The sequence below is a fragment of the Natator depressus genome, chromosome 2 (assembly GCF_965152275.1).
Source record: "Natator depressus isolate rNatDep1 chromosome 2, rNatDep2.hap1, whole genome shotgun sequence".
Classification (NCBI taxonomy): domain Eukaryota; kingdom Metazoa; phylum Chordata; order Testudines; family Cheloniidae; genus Natator; species Natator depressus.
This window is the reverse complement of record NC_134235.1, coordinates 192,495,379-192,510,754: the sequence shown is the minus strand read 5'-3', so window position 1 is coordinate 192,510,754 and position 15,376 is coordinate 192,495,379. Positions and strand designations below refer to the sequence as shown.

At 45.0% G+C, this 15,376-nt stretch overlaps 1 protein-coding gene across 1 annotated transcript; it reads right to left on the bottom strand.

Moving 5' to 3' along the window:
• Nucleotides 1–10,895: 10,895 nt before the first annotated feature.
• Nucleotides 10,896–15,168, bottom strand: LOC141981910 (uncharacterized). Its single transcript, XM_074943534.1, has 3 exons — nucleotides 15,135–15,168; nucleotides 12,017–12,268; nucleotides 10,896–11,437 (listed from the first exon to the last, which is right to left on the bottom strand). The coding sequence occupies exons 1-3, from the start codon at nucleotides 15,166–15,168 to the stop codon at nucleotides 10,896–10,898; spliced, it is 828 nt and encodes a 275-aa protein (XP_074799635.1).
• Between the last annotated feature and the right edge of the window lie 208 nt (nucleotides 15,169–15,376).

Genomic DNA, 15,376 nt, shown 5'->3' with positions numbered 1-15,376 from the left:
AATGACAGAGATTACACATACAGATATCACTTTATCCATCACTGAAATGAAGCAAACTGAAGGCTAGGAAAATTGTGACCTGTAATTCTCAGTCAGTGAAGCTCCCCCAGTGGTAGTAATGGTGGAGACCGTAGTGTAGACATTTTGACCATCAAGGTTGCTGCATTGGTGGAGGATGATAGTTCCGAATTTCCCTAGGGTGGAGGCAGCAGCCAGGGAGAATATGACTGCACAAAAGGGAGGGAGAGAGAATTGGATGAAGCTGCATTAATTATTATTGTCCTGGGTATAATTTTGTATTTGTTCAACCACAGATGGTACTTGCGCAGGTCCCTTTGAGCCAAAATTGCTATAAATAGGTCTTTCACACTATCCTTGCAAATTATTAATATGCCTGTCTGTCAACAGTCATCTAAATATTTTAGTTAAGATGTGAAATCCAATTCCCTCGCAAGATTTAAAGGATCTTTAAAAGGTCACAGCTATATAGGCAATAGGGTTACCAACCTATTCAAAAAAGGACACTCCATCAGGAGTACTGGAACCTTTCCTGCCTTGCCTCTTCCCCTGAGGCCCTGCCCCTGTCCACTCCTCTTTCCCCCTCCCCATTGTCGCTTACTGCTTCCCCCCGGCCCAGGTCAGGAAGAACTCGTCTGCAGAGCCGGGGCTGGGAGCTGCAGCTGTCCAACACAGGTAGGAGGCGGCCCCAGTTGAGTAGGGCCTGGCGTGGGTGATGGCCTGGCGCCTCCCTGCCTCCTCCTCCCACTGTAACCAGACTTTGAGTGTCCAGTCAGTAGATCTGACTGGACACTGTCAGGTCCCCATTTCAACCGGACTTTCCAGTCGAAAACCAGGCACCTGGCCACCTTAATAGGCAAAATCATGTTTAGTCTTATCTGGGTTTTACCACAGAGGCTTTGTCCCACAGTTTGGTAGTTTTCATAATGTAGATAGGACCTTAGACTCATTCATACCAAATCCCCTGCCCTACTGAGAGGTGATACAGAGCAGATCCAGGTCAAGTCTATGGATACCATATACATGTTGTTGTTTTTTTCTCATGAGTGTAACTAAATTGATTGAGGCCTACATACAAACTTGCCCCAGTTTAATTAAACAACTGCAAAAGGCTTATTCTTTTTCACAGATTTTAAGACAATATAACACAGACCATAGAATTTCATCCAGTTACCCCTGAATTGAGCCCAATTTCCCAAGTTTGGCTACATCATATCTTTCAGAAAGGCGTCCAGTCTTGACATGCAGACATCAAGAGATGGAGAATCCACCACTCCCTAAGTAGTTGGTTCCAATGGCTAATCACCCTCACTGTTAAAATACTGTGTCTTATTTCTAATTTGAAGTTGTCTAGTTTTAACTTCCAGCCATTAGTTCTTGTTACGCTTTTCTCTGCTAGAATAAAGACTCCTTTATATACACAACAATCAAAGTCACCTCTTGATTTTCTTTTTGATAACCTAAACAAATGGAGCTCTTTAAGTCTCTCATAATAAAGCATTTTTTCCAGGCATTTTTGGGGCTCTTCTGAGTCCTCTCAAATTTTTCAACATCCTTTTAAAAATGTAGACATCAGAAATGCATGTAGTATTCCAGAATTGGTCTCACCAATGCCATATAGAGGCAAAATCTCCTGTTCCTAATAGACTTAAGGTACACCAAAATAAGCTATTCATCAACCAAATCAGCGCATCCACCAGTCTTCTGCACCAGTTTAACTATAGGAGTTTAAATTCACACCTTTAATTAAAACCATGCAACTCTTCTTGGAGAAAAGCTCTAGTTACAGTGGTGCAAGTTTTCTAATATATAAACAAGCCCATCAATATGCTTTACGTAACGTAGCTCTCAGAAAAATTCCAGACCATGCTGGTCAGGGAGACAATGAGAAACAGTCAGAGTTGGTTTATTTGAGCAACAACCAACATATTATAGTGAGACTCATCAGTAATTAGATTAAACTATGTCAAATCCTTGAAAATTCTTAAGGTTTTCTTTTGGGACTTTTTGTCTCTTAAATTATTCAAAGTACTGACATTACATTCTGTTTTGAGTAGTATAAGGATGAGCAATTCACAGAGCAATTCAGGTTTTCCTTTCATGTTTCCCATAACAAGAGCTTCATGTTTAGTGTAACTATTGGAATTTGTTCTTCTTTGGGTATCCCCAAGGGACAGAGGATGATCTCTCTAATAATTAAAGGCACAATTCAGTGGCCAATGAATTCAATGGAAGGACTCCCATTGACTTCAGTGGGCGGGGCGCTGTTTCTAAGGGTATGTATGTATTCATTGCAGAGTTTACAGAGTGCTGTTGCCCATAACTCAGCTCCCATCCACACCCAAACCCCCCTGATCCAAGTTTAGAGGTGCTTTCAACCTGCCCTAGCTATCCCATTCAGGGGTACAAGCTAAAGCCCAGGTGCTGCTTTCACTCAACCTGGTAACTTGCTCACTTTGCAATGAGGACACAGGCTAAAGCTCTTGAGTGCTGATCGTCTTCCAGTGCCCAGTGTGTCAAGTAGAACAGATAAGTTCTCCCACAAGTCACTGGGAAAGAATCATAGACAGTTCAGCTTACTGCACTGCCCCAGAAGCCTTAGCCACACACTTGGGTGAGTGCAACACCAGTGAGGATATGTTAACTTGAGTGTGGTTTTGCAATCTGCTGCTCACACCAGGGCCAGGCTAACCTGGATGCTCAGATCCAGATGCCAGTCACCCAGGCTAACTTTGAAGTGAAGGCATACCTCAAATGACCTCAGACAATGGAGAGTTTTTTTCATTAAAAATAGCCTAGTTTAAAAAGATAATGTAGGGTCAGGAGAGGTGCTTTTAATTAATATTGGTAATAAGCCATTTCTGTTAGAGATGTGCTTTGTGTGTTAATGGTCTGAGTGTGTTAATCCAAGAATTAAAGGTTTAATTTCACTTAACATGCACATGAGCAAAAATGTAGTCCATTTGAACTGCTGTGTTCCTATTGGGCACAATAGCCTGAGCACTGTGATGAGTGACATATTGTTTCAGCTAATGTTCTAGCCTATACTTTGTATTTAGTTAATTAGTGTGGAGGATGGGCTATACAGAACAGCAGTTCCAGAGCTGCTAGTGAAGTATGCTGGCTTTCAAAAAGTCAGGCTTATGGTTTGAGCTTTAACATTCCTTGGAAAGTTTCTCTGTTTACTAAAAGTTAAAAGGTCAACTTAAACTCTATGAATTAAACAACAAATATCTATCTGCATTGTTTTATTTTACCAACTATTGTCACAAGTAACACCTAGGTTTACTGTAACAATGTATATTACATATATAATTATATTAAGTACAGTAAATATTTTCCTCTTCTTTTTCAGTTGCTTTATTTTTTGCATTTGAAACCACTTTGTGTATAGTCAATACAGCTGGGTCAGAAAAGGGGGAGGACAAAACTGTGAACGTATTTTAGATCTCCCTTCATCCGTTCATTTCTCTTCTTTTTACAGGAAAATTTCCAACCAGCTCTACCAGTCAATTTCACCTTTTCCTCCTATATAGTAAGTTAGTTTCCCCTTTTGTTTATGGATCTATTCCACAGCAATGGAGGGGAATAAATATATAGGAAAAGCTGTTTTTAATTCACAAATATGACACAAACGTACAGTGCTGGAAACTTTCAATTCATTTTCAAAACTTGACTTGATTTAAAATCGATAGTGTCCTTTTCTGCATTTGCTAAAGGAAATCCAAGTGTGTACACTGACTTTCAGCCATTTTTGTAACACTTAACTTAATATTATATAAAAGTGAAACCCAATTTAAACACTTGTGAGAGCAGATGAACTATATTTTGCCAATATAACAACTACTAAGAAAACCAAAAAAAGATAAAAGTACTATGTCCTCTATGCCGCTGTGCAACCAAGAGGAGTAAGTGGTATACATCTGCAGAAAACAGCAGAAGGTGTGAGACAGTGCACAGCATACAGCTTTTTTCTACCTCTGTCTTTCACTTTTATGCTTTCCCCACCACTGGAAATTTGCTAACGATTAACAATGTCTTATGCATGGGGGAGGAGGGTCAAAAAAACTACTTTAGGTGTTCCTCAGAGTGATTTAAACTTTTACAGGGGAAACAATATACTTAAGCCCTTGGGCTAGATTGTGGTATTTAGCCACAGCTCTCAGTCAAGGTATTTTTCTGGAGAAAGGGATTGTTGAGGAAATCTAGGGGGGGAAGGAGAAAGATATTCTACTTAGGCCTTGTCTACACTACTAAGTTTTGCTGACAAAAGGCAGCTTTTGTCGACAAAACAGTGGATGCGTACACACTGCGATGCGACTTTTGGCGACAAAAATGCCCTGTTTTGGCGGCAAAATAAAACCACCCCGACGAGAGACATAAGGCAGCCTCACATTTCTATACCCTGAAACCACCTCCGCACTACACAAACCACAGCCACTTACCAGGCTCTCCTGCTTCTTGCTCACTGGACAGCAACTGCTTAAACTGACTAGACACCTCTGGAGCGGTGTTACAAAAGGTATATTTTACTGAAATATTTCAGTGCTGTGCGTGAACTTAACAATCATGCTTCTGTTCATTGTTCCTTTTGCTTCGGCAGATGTGGCCTTCAGGAACACCCCCCACATACCGACCAAGCATCTGTGCTGCGCCAGATAAGAAAGCGCCCAAGATGGAGCAAAGAAGACATGTTCCAGGAGGTACTGCACTTCTCCAATGCAGCGAAAAGGGAACAAAAGGAGTGGAGGGAAGCCGAAAGACAGGACAGAAAAGAAAATCAGGAGTTTGTTAAGGACGCTGCTGAGCGGATGATTAAAGTGATGGAGGAGCAAACACAGATGCTACACAAATCCTTAATAATGCTGCAGACTGATCAGATGTGTGCCCACCGTCCCCTGCAGCACATTCAGAACTCTTTTCCATGCTCCTCCCGCCCCCCCTGCCCACACAGTCCTTACTGCTTTCTGGGACTTCTGGGTTTTCCCTTCACTCCACCCCCTTGGACAACTTGTACAATGCTAGCGGGACCTGCACACAGCTCTGAAAGTCTGCCCTTCCCTCGTACCTCCTTTCCCACCAAGCATCTTTGTGTGTGTGGCGGGGGGGGGTGTGTGGGAGAGGTGGGGGGGCGGTGTTTCTTGTGCAATAAAAGCAACGTTTTTGAAGGGTAACTCATCTTGATTTGTTTCCTACAAATTGAGATAGCCGGCACTACCGATACATCCACAGGCAGTTTAATCATTTGCTTACTGGAATGTAAGGCCCCAAATGTCACCATTGCTTTCTAGGAAAACTACATATAAAGTAACATTGCAGCACCAAGCGCAGAGATATACATTACTGGTTCTCATTTTCAAAGTGTTGTCTCAAAGCCTCCCTGATTCGCTTGCAACACCATGGAGAAGTACCCCTTCCCATTGATGTACTCCACCGCAAGGCGATCTGGAGCCGAAATTGGAATGTGTGTGCCATCTATCGCCCCTCCACAGTTAGGGAAACCCATTTCTGCAAAGCTGCCCACTATTTCATGCACATTTCCCAGAGTCACGGTCCTTCATAGCAGGATGCGATTAATTACCCTGCACGTTTGCATTAACGCAGGCCCAACGGTTGACTTCCCGACTCTAAATTGATTTGCGGCCAACCAGTAGCAGTCGGGAGTCACCAGCCTCCACATAGTGACTGCCACGTGCTTCTCTACTGATAGGGCAGCTCTCATGCTGGTGTCCTTACGCTGCAGTGGTGGCGTGAGCTCTACACACAGTTCCAGGAAGGTGGCTTTCTGCATCTGAAAGTTCTGTAGCCACTGCTTGTCATCCCACACCTGAATGACGATACGATCCCACTATTCAGTGCTTGTTTCCCTGAGTCCAAAAGTGACGGTCTACCCTCTGCAGCTGTTCTGTGAATGCCAAAAGCAATCTAAAATTGCTCCTATCCATATCACACAACATGTCAGGCAACTGGGAATCTTCTTCAGTTAGGAACTTCACAATTAACTACACTGCCATCTGCGATGTCTTCATGACAGTTATCAGAGCATAGGAGAGCAGTGTAGGATCCATCCCTTCTCACAAAGATGCTGGGGTACACAGCAAACAAGGGCCATTGAAAAATGCCGCAAAAGAAAGCCAGAAGCCCATGGAATGCTGGGACAGAAAGTAATGCATCATGAGACATTGAGCCCAGTCCCAAGATGCACCGCGATCCGCTCTGCCTTCCCACAAGACCTAGAGGTAGAAGGTGTCACGCTGGATTGTGGGATAGGTACCCACAGTGCACTGTTCACACTGTCGATGCTAGTGCCCCAAGTGTGGACACACTCTGCTGACAGGCAGTGAGTGTGCACATGCAAGACCAATTTTTATTATAGTGCTTTTTGAGTGTTGACATAACTTTTGTCGACAAAAATTCTGTAGGCTAGACAAGGTCTTAGTGAATAGGGGATAGACAGAATCAGAAGATTCTACTCCCACCCCTGTTACAGATTTCCTGTGTGACCTCAGTTTTAATCTATCCTATCTCTCAATTTCCAATCTACAAAATGGGGATCACATTTTCCTCACATGCACACACCTCACAGAGGTGTTGTGAGGCTAACATCCATTGATGACTTTGAGGTGCGTAGCTACTGAAGTGATGAGGGCCAGATAAAGTACCTAGGCAGAATAGTCCCAGGGAGCACAGGTAAAGTACACATGCTGTACTATGCCTTGCAAAGAGATGAGCCATGTTCTCATCTATCTGCAGCCAGCCAGCCCCCTGCCCTTCTCCATCTCTTTTTCAGATGGATTGCATCCTTATTGGATACACCAGGAGCAGCTCCTACCCTTCCACCTGTAGTGGAGAGATGTATTTTGCCCTTGCCCTTGTACGGAGGGCCCCAGAAAAAGGATCTTTATATCATCCTATCCCCTAGCCTGGGCATAAGTGAGGGACAATTTGCCCATTACAGGGTGAACTAAAGAGAATCAAATGTTTGAATAGTTTTCTATTACTATAAAAGCACTCACAATTGTTAAGTCTCTATATAGATTACTATGATCTATTATTTGTATTACAGTAACTCCTAGAGGCCCCCACTTGAACTGAGGCCCTTCAAGCACTAGGTGCTGTACAAATACATAGTCAGAGGCAGTGCCAGCCCTGAAGTGTTTTCAGTCTAAAGTGATAGTCAAAGTGTGGGAGAAAAGAAGTGTTATCCCCTGATAACTGAAGCACAGAGGGGCTCAGTGACTTGCCCAAGATCACACAGGAAGTCTGTGGCAGACCAGGGAATTCAACCCAAATCTCCTGAGTTCAGGGTCTTAGCTGTAAGACCCTCTTTCTATTATGTGACTAATTTAGTTTCATTTTTCTCTCTTTACAAATTCAGCCCTTTCATTTACCTTTTACAAGAAGTCATCATGAAAGAGCCATGAGTAACAGTGTTAAGGTCAATTTTGAAAACTCTGCTATGGTGGTTTGTGATCCCGTTAGCAAATCTGACCTCACATCACTGTTGACCTCCTAATTATCTAATATACCATGAAAGACATGTGCCCCAGTTCAAAACTTCCGGTCTCTCTCCTACCTCTACTTTCCCTCTATATAGCCTATATTTTCATGTGACACAAAAAAGTGGCAATCTCTAGCAGTCTTGGAAACCACAGTAAATGAGAGCAACATCTTCCCTTCTCTAACTCATATATGTATCTAAGATGTCTGCCAATCATGCTTGGGGATGATATGGGGGAAAAATGCCTTGGACCTTGCATGACCATTCCAAATAGGCTCTTATGCACTGGTGGACCCCAAATGATCCTACATGTATTTTCAATTGCTAGATTCCTGTTGTTTTATCTATTGAATTAGATGATGATTTATGTATATAGTGCCATGGGTATGCACAGGACTTAAACAGAAGAAGACAAACTCCCTTCCCCACAGAGTTTACAGTCTAAGGACCTGATCATGCAACCCGCCATCATGTTGCTAAGTACTGACTCACACAAGTCATCCCATTGCAGCCCACAAGGCTGCTATTAACCTAAGTGCTTGGCAAGCTGAGTAAGGCCTGGAAAACATACCCTGAATAAGATATATTCCTCAATATGGGTTTGTTTACACATGGAGTTATTCAGGAACAGACGTTTCTTCATAGTCCATGTGTGGACACTTCTATTTCAGAGTAAGAGTACCTCGATCCTGTTTAGCTTAAACAGTTTTCAAAGCCCTAAGGGTATGTCTACACTACGGAATAAGGTCGAATTTATAGAAGTCGGTTTTTTAGAAATCGGTTTTATATATTCGAGTGTGTGTGTCCCCACAGAAGTGCATTAAGTGCATTAACTCGGCGGAGTGCTTCCACAGTACCGAGGCTAGAGTCGACTTCCGGAGCGTTGCACTGTGGGTAGCTATCCCACAGTTCCCGCAGTCTCCGCTGCCCATTGGAATTCTGGGTTGAGATCCCAATGCCTGATGGGGCTGAAACATTGTCGCGGGTGGTTCTGGGTACATATCGTCAGTCCCCCCCTTCCCTCCCTCCCTCCGTGAAAGCAAGGGCAGACAATTGTTTCACGCCTTTTTTCCTGAGTTACCTGTGCGGACGCCATACCACCGCAAGCATGGAGCCCGCTCAGGTAACCGTCACCGTATGTCTCCTGGGTGCTGGCAGACGTGGTACGGCATTGCTACACAGTAGTAGCAACCCATTGCCTTGTGGCAGCAGACGGTACAATACGACTGGTAGCCGTCCTCGTCATGTCCGAGGTACTCCTGGTTGCCTGTGTGAGGTCGATCAGGAGCGCCTGGGCAGACATGGGCGCAGGGACTAAATTTTTAGTGACTTGACCAGGTCATTTTTTTTAGTCCGGCAGTCAGTCCTATTGAACCGTCTTATGGTGAGCAAGCAGGCAATATGGATTGCTAGCAGTCCTATTGCACCGTCTTCTGCCGAGCAGCCATGAGATGTGGATGGCATGCAGTCCTTCTGCACCGTCTGCTGCCAGCCAAAGATGTAAAAGATAGATGGAGTGGATCAAAACAAGAAATAGACCAGATTTGTTTTGTACTCATTTGCCTTCTCCCCTGTCTAGGGGACTCATTCCTCTAGGTCACACTGCAGTCACGCACAGAGAAGGTGCAGCGAGGTAGATCTAGCCATGTATCAATCAGAGGCCAGGCTAACCTCCTTGTTCCAATAAGAACAATAACTTAGGTGCACCATTTCTTATTGGAACCCTCCGTGAAGTCAACCCTGTAAGCCGTGTCGTCAGTCGCCCCTCCCTCCGTCAGAGCAACGGCAGACAATCATTCCGCGCCTTTTTTCTGTGCGGACGCCATACCAAGGCAAGCATGGAGTCCGCTCAGCTCACTTTGGCAATTAGGAGCACATTAAACACCACACGCATTATCCAGCAGTATATGCAGCACCAGAACCTGGCAAAGCGCTACCGGGCGAGGAGGCGACGTCAGCGCGGTCACGTGAGTGATCAGGACATGGACACAGATTTCTCTGAAAGCATGGGCCCTGCCAATGCATGCATAATGGTGCTAATGGGGCAGGTTCATGCTGTGGAACGCCGATTCTGGGCTCGGGAAACAAGTACAGACTGGTGGGACCGCATAGTGTTGCAGGTCTGGGACGATTCCCAGTGGCTGCGAAACTTTCGCATGCGTAAGGGCACTTTCATGGAACTTTGTGACTTGCTTTCCCCTGCCCTGAAGCGCATGAATACCAAGATGAGAGCAGCCCTCACAGTTGAGAAGCGAGTGGCGATAGCCCTGTGGAAGCTTGCAACGCCAGACAGCTACCGGTCAGTTGGGAATCAATTTGGAGTGGGCAAATCTACTGTGGGGGCTGCTGTGATGCAAGTAGCCCACGCAATCAAAGATCTGCTGATATCAAGGGTAGTGACCCTGGGAAATGTGCAGGTCATAGTGGATGGCTTTGCTGCAATGGGATTCCCTAACTGTGGTGGGGCCATAGATGGAACCCATATCCCTATCTTGGCACCGGAGCACCAAGCCGGCGAGTACATAAACCGCAAGGGGTACTTTTCAATAGTGCTGCAAGCTCTGGTGGATCACAAGGGACGTTTCACCAACATCAACGTGGGATGGCCGGGAAAGGTACATGACGCTCGCATCTTCAGGAACTCTGGTCTGTTTCAAAAGCTTCAAGAAGGGACTTTATTCCCAGACCAGAAAATAACTGTTGGTGATGTTGAAATGCCTATATGTATCCTTGGGGACCCAGCCTACCCCTTAATGCCATGGCTCATGAAGCCGTACACAGGCAGCCTGGACAGCAGTCAGGAGCTGTTCAACTACAGGCTGAGCAAGTGCAGAATGGTGGTAGAATGTGCATTTGGACGTTTAAAGGCGCGCTGGCGCAGTTTACTGACTCGCTTAGACCTCAGCGAAACCAATATTCCCACTCTTATTACTGCTTGCTGTGTGCTCCACAATATCTGTGAGAGTAAGGGGGAGACGTTTATGGCGGGGTGGGAGGTTGAGGCAAATCGCCTGGCTGCTGGTTACGCGCAGCCAGACACCAGGGCGGTTAGAAGAGCACAGGAGGGTGCGGTACGCATCAGAGAGGCTTTGAAAACCAGTTTCATGACTGGCCAGGCTACGGTGTGAAAGTTCTCTTTGTTTCTCCTTGATGAAACCCCCCGCCCCTTGGTTCACTCTACTTCCTTGTAAGCTAACCACCCTCCCCTCCTCCCTTTGATCACCTCTTGCAGAGGCAATACAGTCATTGTTGCTTCACATTCATGCATTCTTTATTCATTCATCACACAAATAGGGGGATGACTACCAAGGTAGCCCAGGAGGGGTGGTGGAGGAGGGAAGGAAAATGCCACACAGCACTTTAAAAGTTTACAACTTTAAAATTTATTGAATGACAGCCTTCTTTTTTTTGGGCAATCCTCTGTGGTGGAGTGGCTGGTTGGCCGGTGGCCACCCCACCGCGTTCTTGGGCGTCTGGGTGTGGAGGCTATGGAACTTGGGGAGGAGGGCGGTTGGTTACACAGGGGCTGTAGTGGCAGTCTGTGCTCCAGCTGCCTTTGCTGCAGCTCAACCATACACTGGAGCATACTGGTTTGGTCCTCCAGCAGCCTCAGCATTGAATCCTGCCTCCTCTCATCACGCTGCCGCCACATTCGAGCTTCAGCCCTCTCTTCAGCCCGCCACTTACTCTCTTCAGCCCGCCACTTACTCTCTTCAGCCCGCCACCTCTCCTCCTGGTCATTTTGTGCTTTCCTGCAGTCTGACATTATTTGCCTCCACGCATTCGTCTGTGCTCTGTCAGTGTGGGAGGACAGCATGAGCTCGGAGAACATTTCATCTCGAGTGCGTTTTTTTTTCTTTCTAATCTTCACTAGCCTCTGGGAAGGAGAAGATCCTGTGATCATTGAAACACATGCAGCTGGTGGAGAAAAGAAAAGGGACAGCGGTATTTAAAAAGACACATTTTATAAAACACTGGCTACACTCTTTCAGGGTAAACCTTGCTGTTAACATTACATACATAGGACATGTGCTGTCGTTACAAGGTCGCATTTTGCCTCCCCCCACCGCGTGGCTACCCCCTCAACCCTCCCCCCTCCCCGTGGCTAACAGCGGGGAACATTTCTGTTCAGCCACAGGCAAACAGCCCAGCAGGAATGGGCTCCTCTGAGTGTCCCCTGAAGAAAAGCACCCTATTTCAACCAGGTGACCATGGATTATATCTCACTCTCCTGAGGATAACACACGAACGGATGTTGCTTGAACGCCAGCAAACATACACTGCAATGCTTTGTTGTACAATGATTCCCGAGTACGTGTTACTGGCCTGGAGTGGTAAAGTGTCCTACCATGAAGGACGCAATAAGTCTGCCCTCCCCAGAAACCTTTTGCAAAGGCTTTGGGAGTATATCCAGGAGAGCCGCGAATGCTAGGGCAAAGTAATCCTTTCACATGCTTGCTTTTAAACCATGTATAGTATTTTAAAAGGTACACTCACCGGAGGTCCCTTCTCCGCCTGCTGGGTCCAGGAGGCAGCCTTGGGTGGGTTCAGGGGGTACTGGCTCCAGGTCCAGGGTGAGAAACAGTTCCTGGCTGTCGGGAAAACCGGTTTCTCCGCTTGCTTGCTGTGAGCTATCTACAACCTCGTCATCATCATCATCTTCTTCGTCCCCAAAACCTGCTTCCGTATTGCCTCCATCTCCATTGAAGGAGTCAAACAACACGGCTGGGGTAGTGGTGGCTGAACCCCCTAAAATGGTATGCAGCTCATCATAGAAGCGGCATGTTTGGGGCTCTGACCCGGAGCGGCCGTTCGCCTCTCTGGTTTTCTGGTAGGCTTGCCTCAGTTCCTTCAGTTTCACGCGGCACTGCTTCAGGTCCCTGTTATGGCCTCTGTCCTTCATGCCCTGGGAGATCTTGACAAAGGTTTTGGCATTTCGAAAACTGGAACGGAGTTCTGATAGCACGGATTCCTCTCCCCATACAGCAATCAGATCCCGTACCTCCCGTTCGGTCCATGCTGGAGCTCTTTTGCGATTCTGAGACTCCATCATGGTCACCTCTGCTGATGAGCTCTGCATGGTCACCTGCAGCTTGCCACGCTGGCCAAACAGGAAATGAGATTCAAAAGTTCGCAGTTCTTTTCCTGTCTACCTGGCCAGTGCATCTGAGTTGAGAGTGCTGTCCAGAGCGGTCAAAATGGAGCACTCTGGGATAGCTCCCGGAGGCCAATACCGTCGAATTGTGTCCACAGTACCCCAAATTCGACCCGGCAAGGCCGATTTAAGCGCTAATCCACTTGTCAGGGGTGGAGTAAGGAAATCGATTTTAAGAGCCCTTTAAGTCGAAATAAAGGGCTTCATCATGTGGACGGGTGCAGGTTTACATCGATTTAATGCTGCTAAATTCGACCTAAAGTCCTAGTGTAGACCAGGGCTAAGACTCATGCCAGAAGTAGAGGAAGGACTAAGGAGTGCAGTTTTTTTTTTAACATTTTCTTTATGGTTTCAGTGAGCTGATATCATTGAACTGCTGAATTTCATAAATGTTACATGCATCATATACTTATAATGTTCAGCTGTGACAGTGGGAGCAGGGAATACCTGAGTGGAGATTAGCAGTGGCTAGCTATCTGACAAAAATGACTTGAAGCAGCATTTAAAGCAGCAGAGGGAGAGCCCATTTCAGGCAGGTAAACACCACATTATTATTAAATTCAGAGAGCAGTCATTTCAACCATAGATTATGATGTTTTGTACTGTGATAGTACCGAGCAGCCCCAGTCATTGTGGTAGGTGCTGTACAAACACAGTACAATAAGACGGCCCCACCCCAAAGAGTGTAAGATTCAAATATGTTTTTAAAGTCTTTCGAACTATAAATCATCTCGCGCTAGAAAATAATATATTTAGAGAGAAAGCTGAAAATGGACAATCTCTCTGATTCTGGTATATTTTTCTGTAGTTACATTCATTTCTTTTTATACAAAATGATCCCTCTCTTTATTGTCTGGTTCGCTACAATAATGTCGTTTTGGTGAATGACTAATCTCTTAGGCACTGATTCTACAAAGACATATGTACTTGACTTTGATATGGCTATGCCCATGGGTGTATATTACTCACATGCATCAGTCTTTGCAGGATCAAAGCCCTAATGCTGGTGTTGATTCTTCTAATACCTGTCTGGCTGTATTTACAAAGAGTAGATGGTGGAACTTGTTTATTACAAGATGTGCATTCTGAAGGGATAATTAAAAGGTCATCAACAACTAAAATCAGCCTCTAGCTGGTTTTTTTTTTTTCTTTTTTTTTTACCAGTTAACACTATTACAACTGATAAAGATTCAAGAGAGAAAAAAGTTATTTTCTATAATCTTTCTTTGTATACAATCAGTTAGGGCCAGATCCTGCAAACTCTTACACATGTAAAATTACATATGTGCCCAGGTGCTTGCAGAATCAGGGCCATAGTTAGTCAATTTGCCTTGTTAGTACCAGGTGGAAAATAGGAAAATGTGATTGTAAGACCACACAAGTTGGCAAGCACACTCAGGGGCAGTTGTACCTGAAACTACCGATAACTCATCTTGTTTTCAAAGTAACTAGATTTCAAGTTGACTGTGTCCCTATGATACAAAGAAGACTGGAAAACTCAGCAAACTGACAAAGGGAAACTTTTCACTTCTAGACTGATAGATTAAAGTCACCAGCAATTGGTGTCCCCCGGCTGTCAAATCAGTTAGTGGATGGGAGTCCACTTCACCTCCCAAAAATCCATGGAAACTTGAGTTCATTGGCTCCTTTATAAACACAATCAGCAAAAAGACCAATGATGGGACTGAACAGATCTACTCTCTCACCTCTAAGGCACTGCTTACATTAAAGAAACTACCCATGTGCTGCCAACAGGTGTCAGCAAAGAAGTTGTATACATGGGGAATTTACTTTGTGTTGGAACACAACCCTGAAGAATTGTGATAACAACATTGAGTGTAACATTGTCAGCTGGTTGTGTCTAACTCTACGGTGACATGACGGTACACACCATTGTCCCTTTCTATACGTCATGTGACTCTTCAGGGAGGTGAGCTAATAGGACGTAATTTCCTGGTGCAGACAAGCCAACCGAGTGCATTTGAACTGGTGCTGAACACTATTCAGTTGCAAGTGTGGACAAGGACAAACAACCATGGTAAACGCTGACTAAATTTTCTCATATAATTCTGCTTTTAAAAGGTGCCTAGATACTACAGTGATGGACACATTAGAAATGTACAACCAGATAGACAAGCAAGATGAACAGGGCATATAAGACAGGGAAAGCAGGCCAGGCAGATTAGGTCTGTCTTTCTACCTTATTTAAAGCCAACTAATCAAATCAGTACACTTTATCTATCTATCCAGGTATTTATAACACACTCAGCACTGTGGTATCTGAGTGCTATTCAAGGAGGTCAAAAGCTGCATGAACATAAGCTAAATATGGCATTTTCTTTACTCAAGAAAGGAAATCCACATCTTAAAAATAAGCATCACTGAGGTTGGCCAAGCTCTCAAGGAGGCACAATGTGCTGCCACGCAGGGACCTGAATGAAGGCCCAGAGCTCCTCATACCTGTATTACACTGGCATTGCTGCAAAGGCAGCATGCTCGGCCCCTGAAGGGGAAAGGGACTCTGGAATACTTACTGGTTCAGGCTAAAGCTGCAAGCAAAGAGCAAAGGAATCTGTCAGTCTGTCTCTTTTTTTAAACACTTTGGGAACACTTGCATACCTTGTCATGACAATAAAGTCTCACTGAACTGAACTGAAATTGCACTATTCAGATGTGGAGGAAGAAGTTAATCTTGTCTGTAA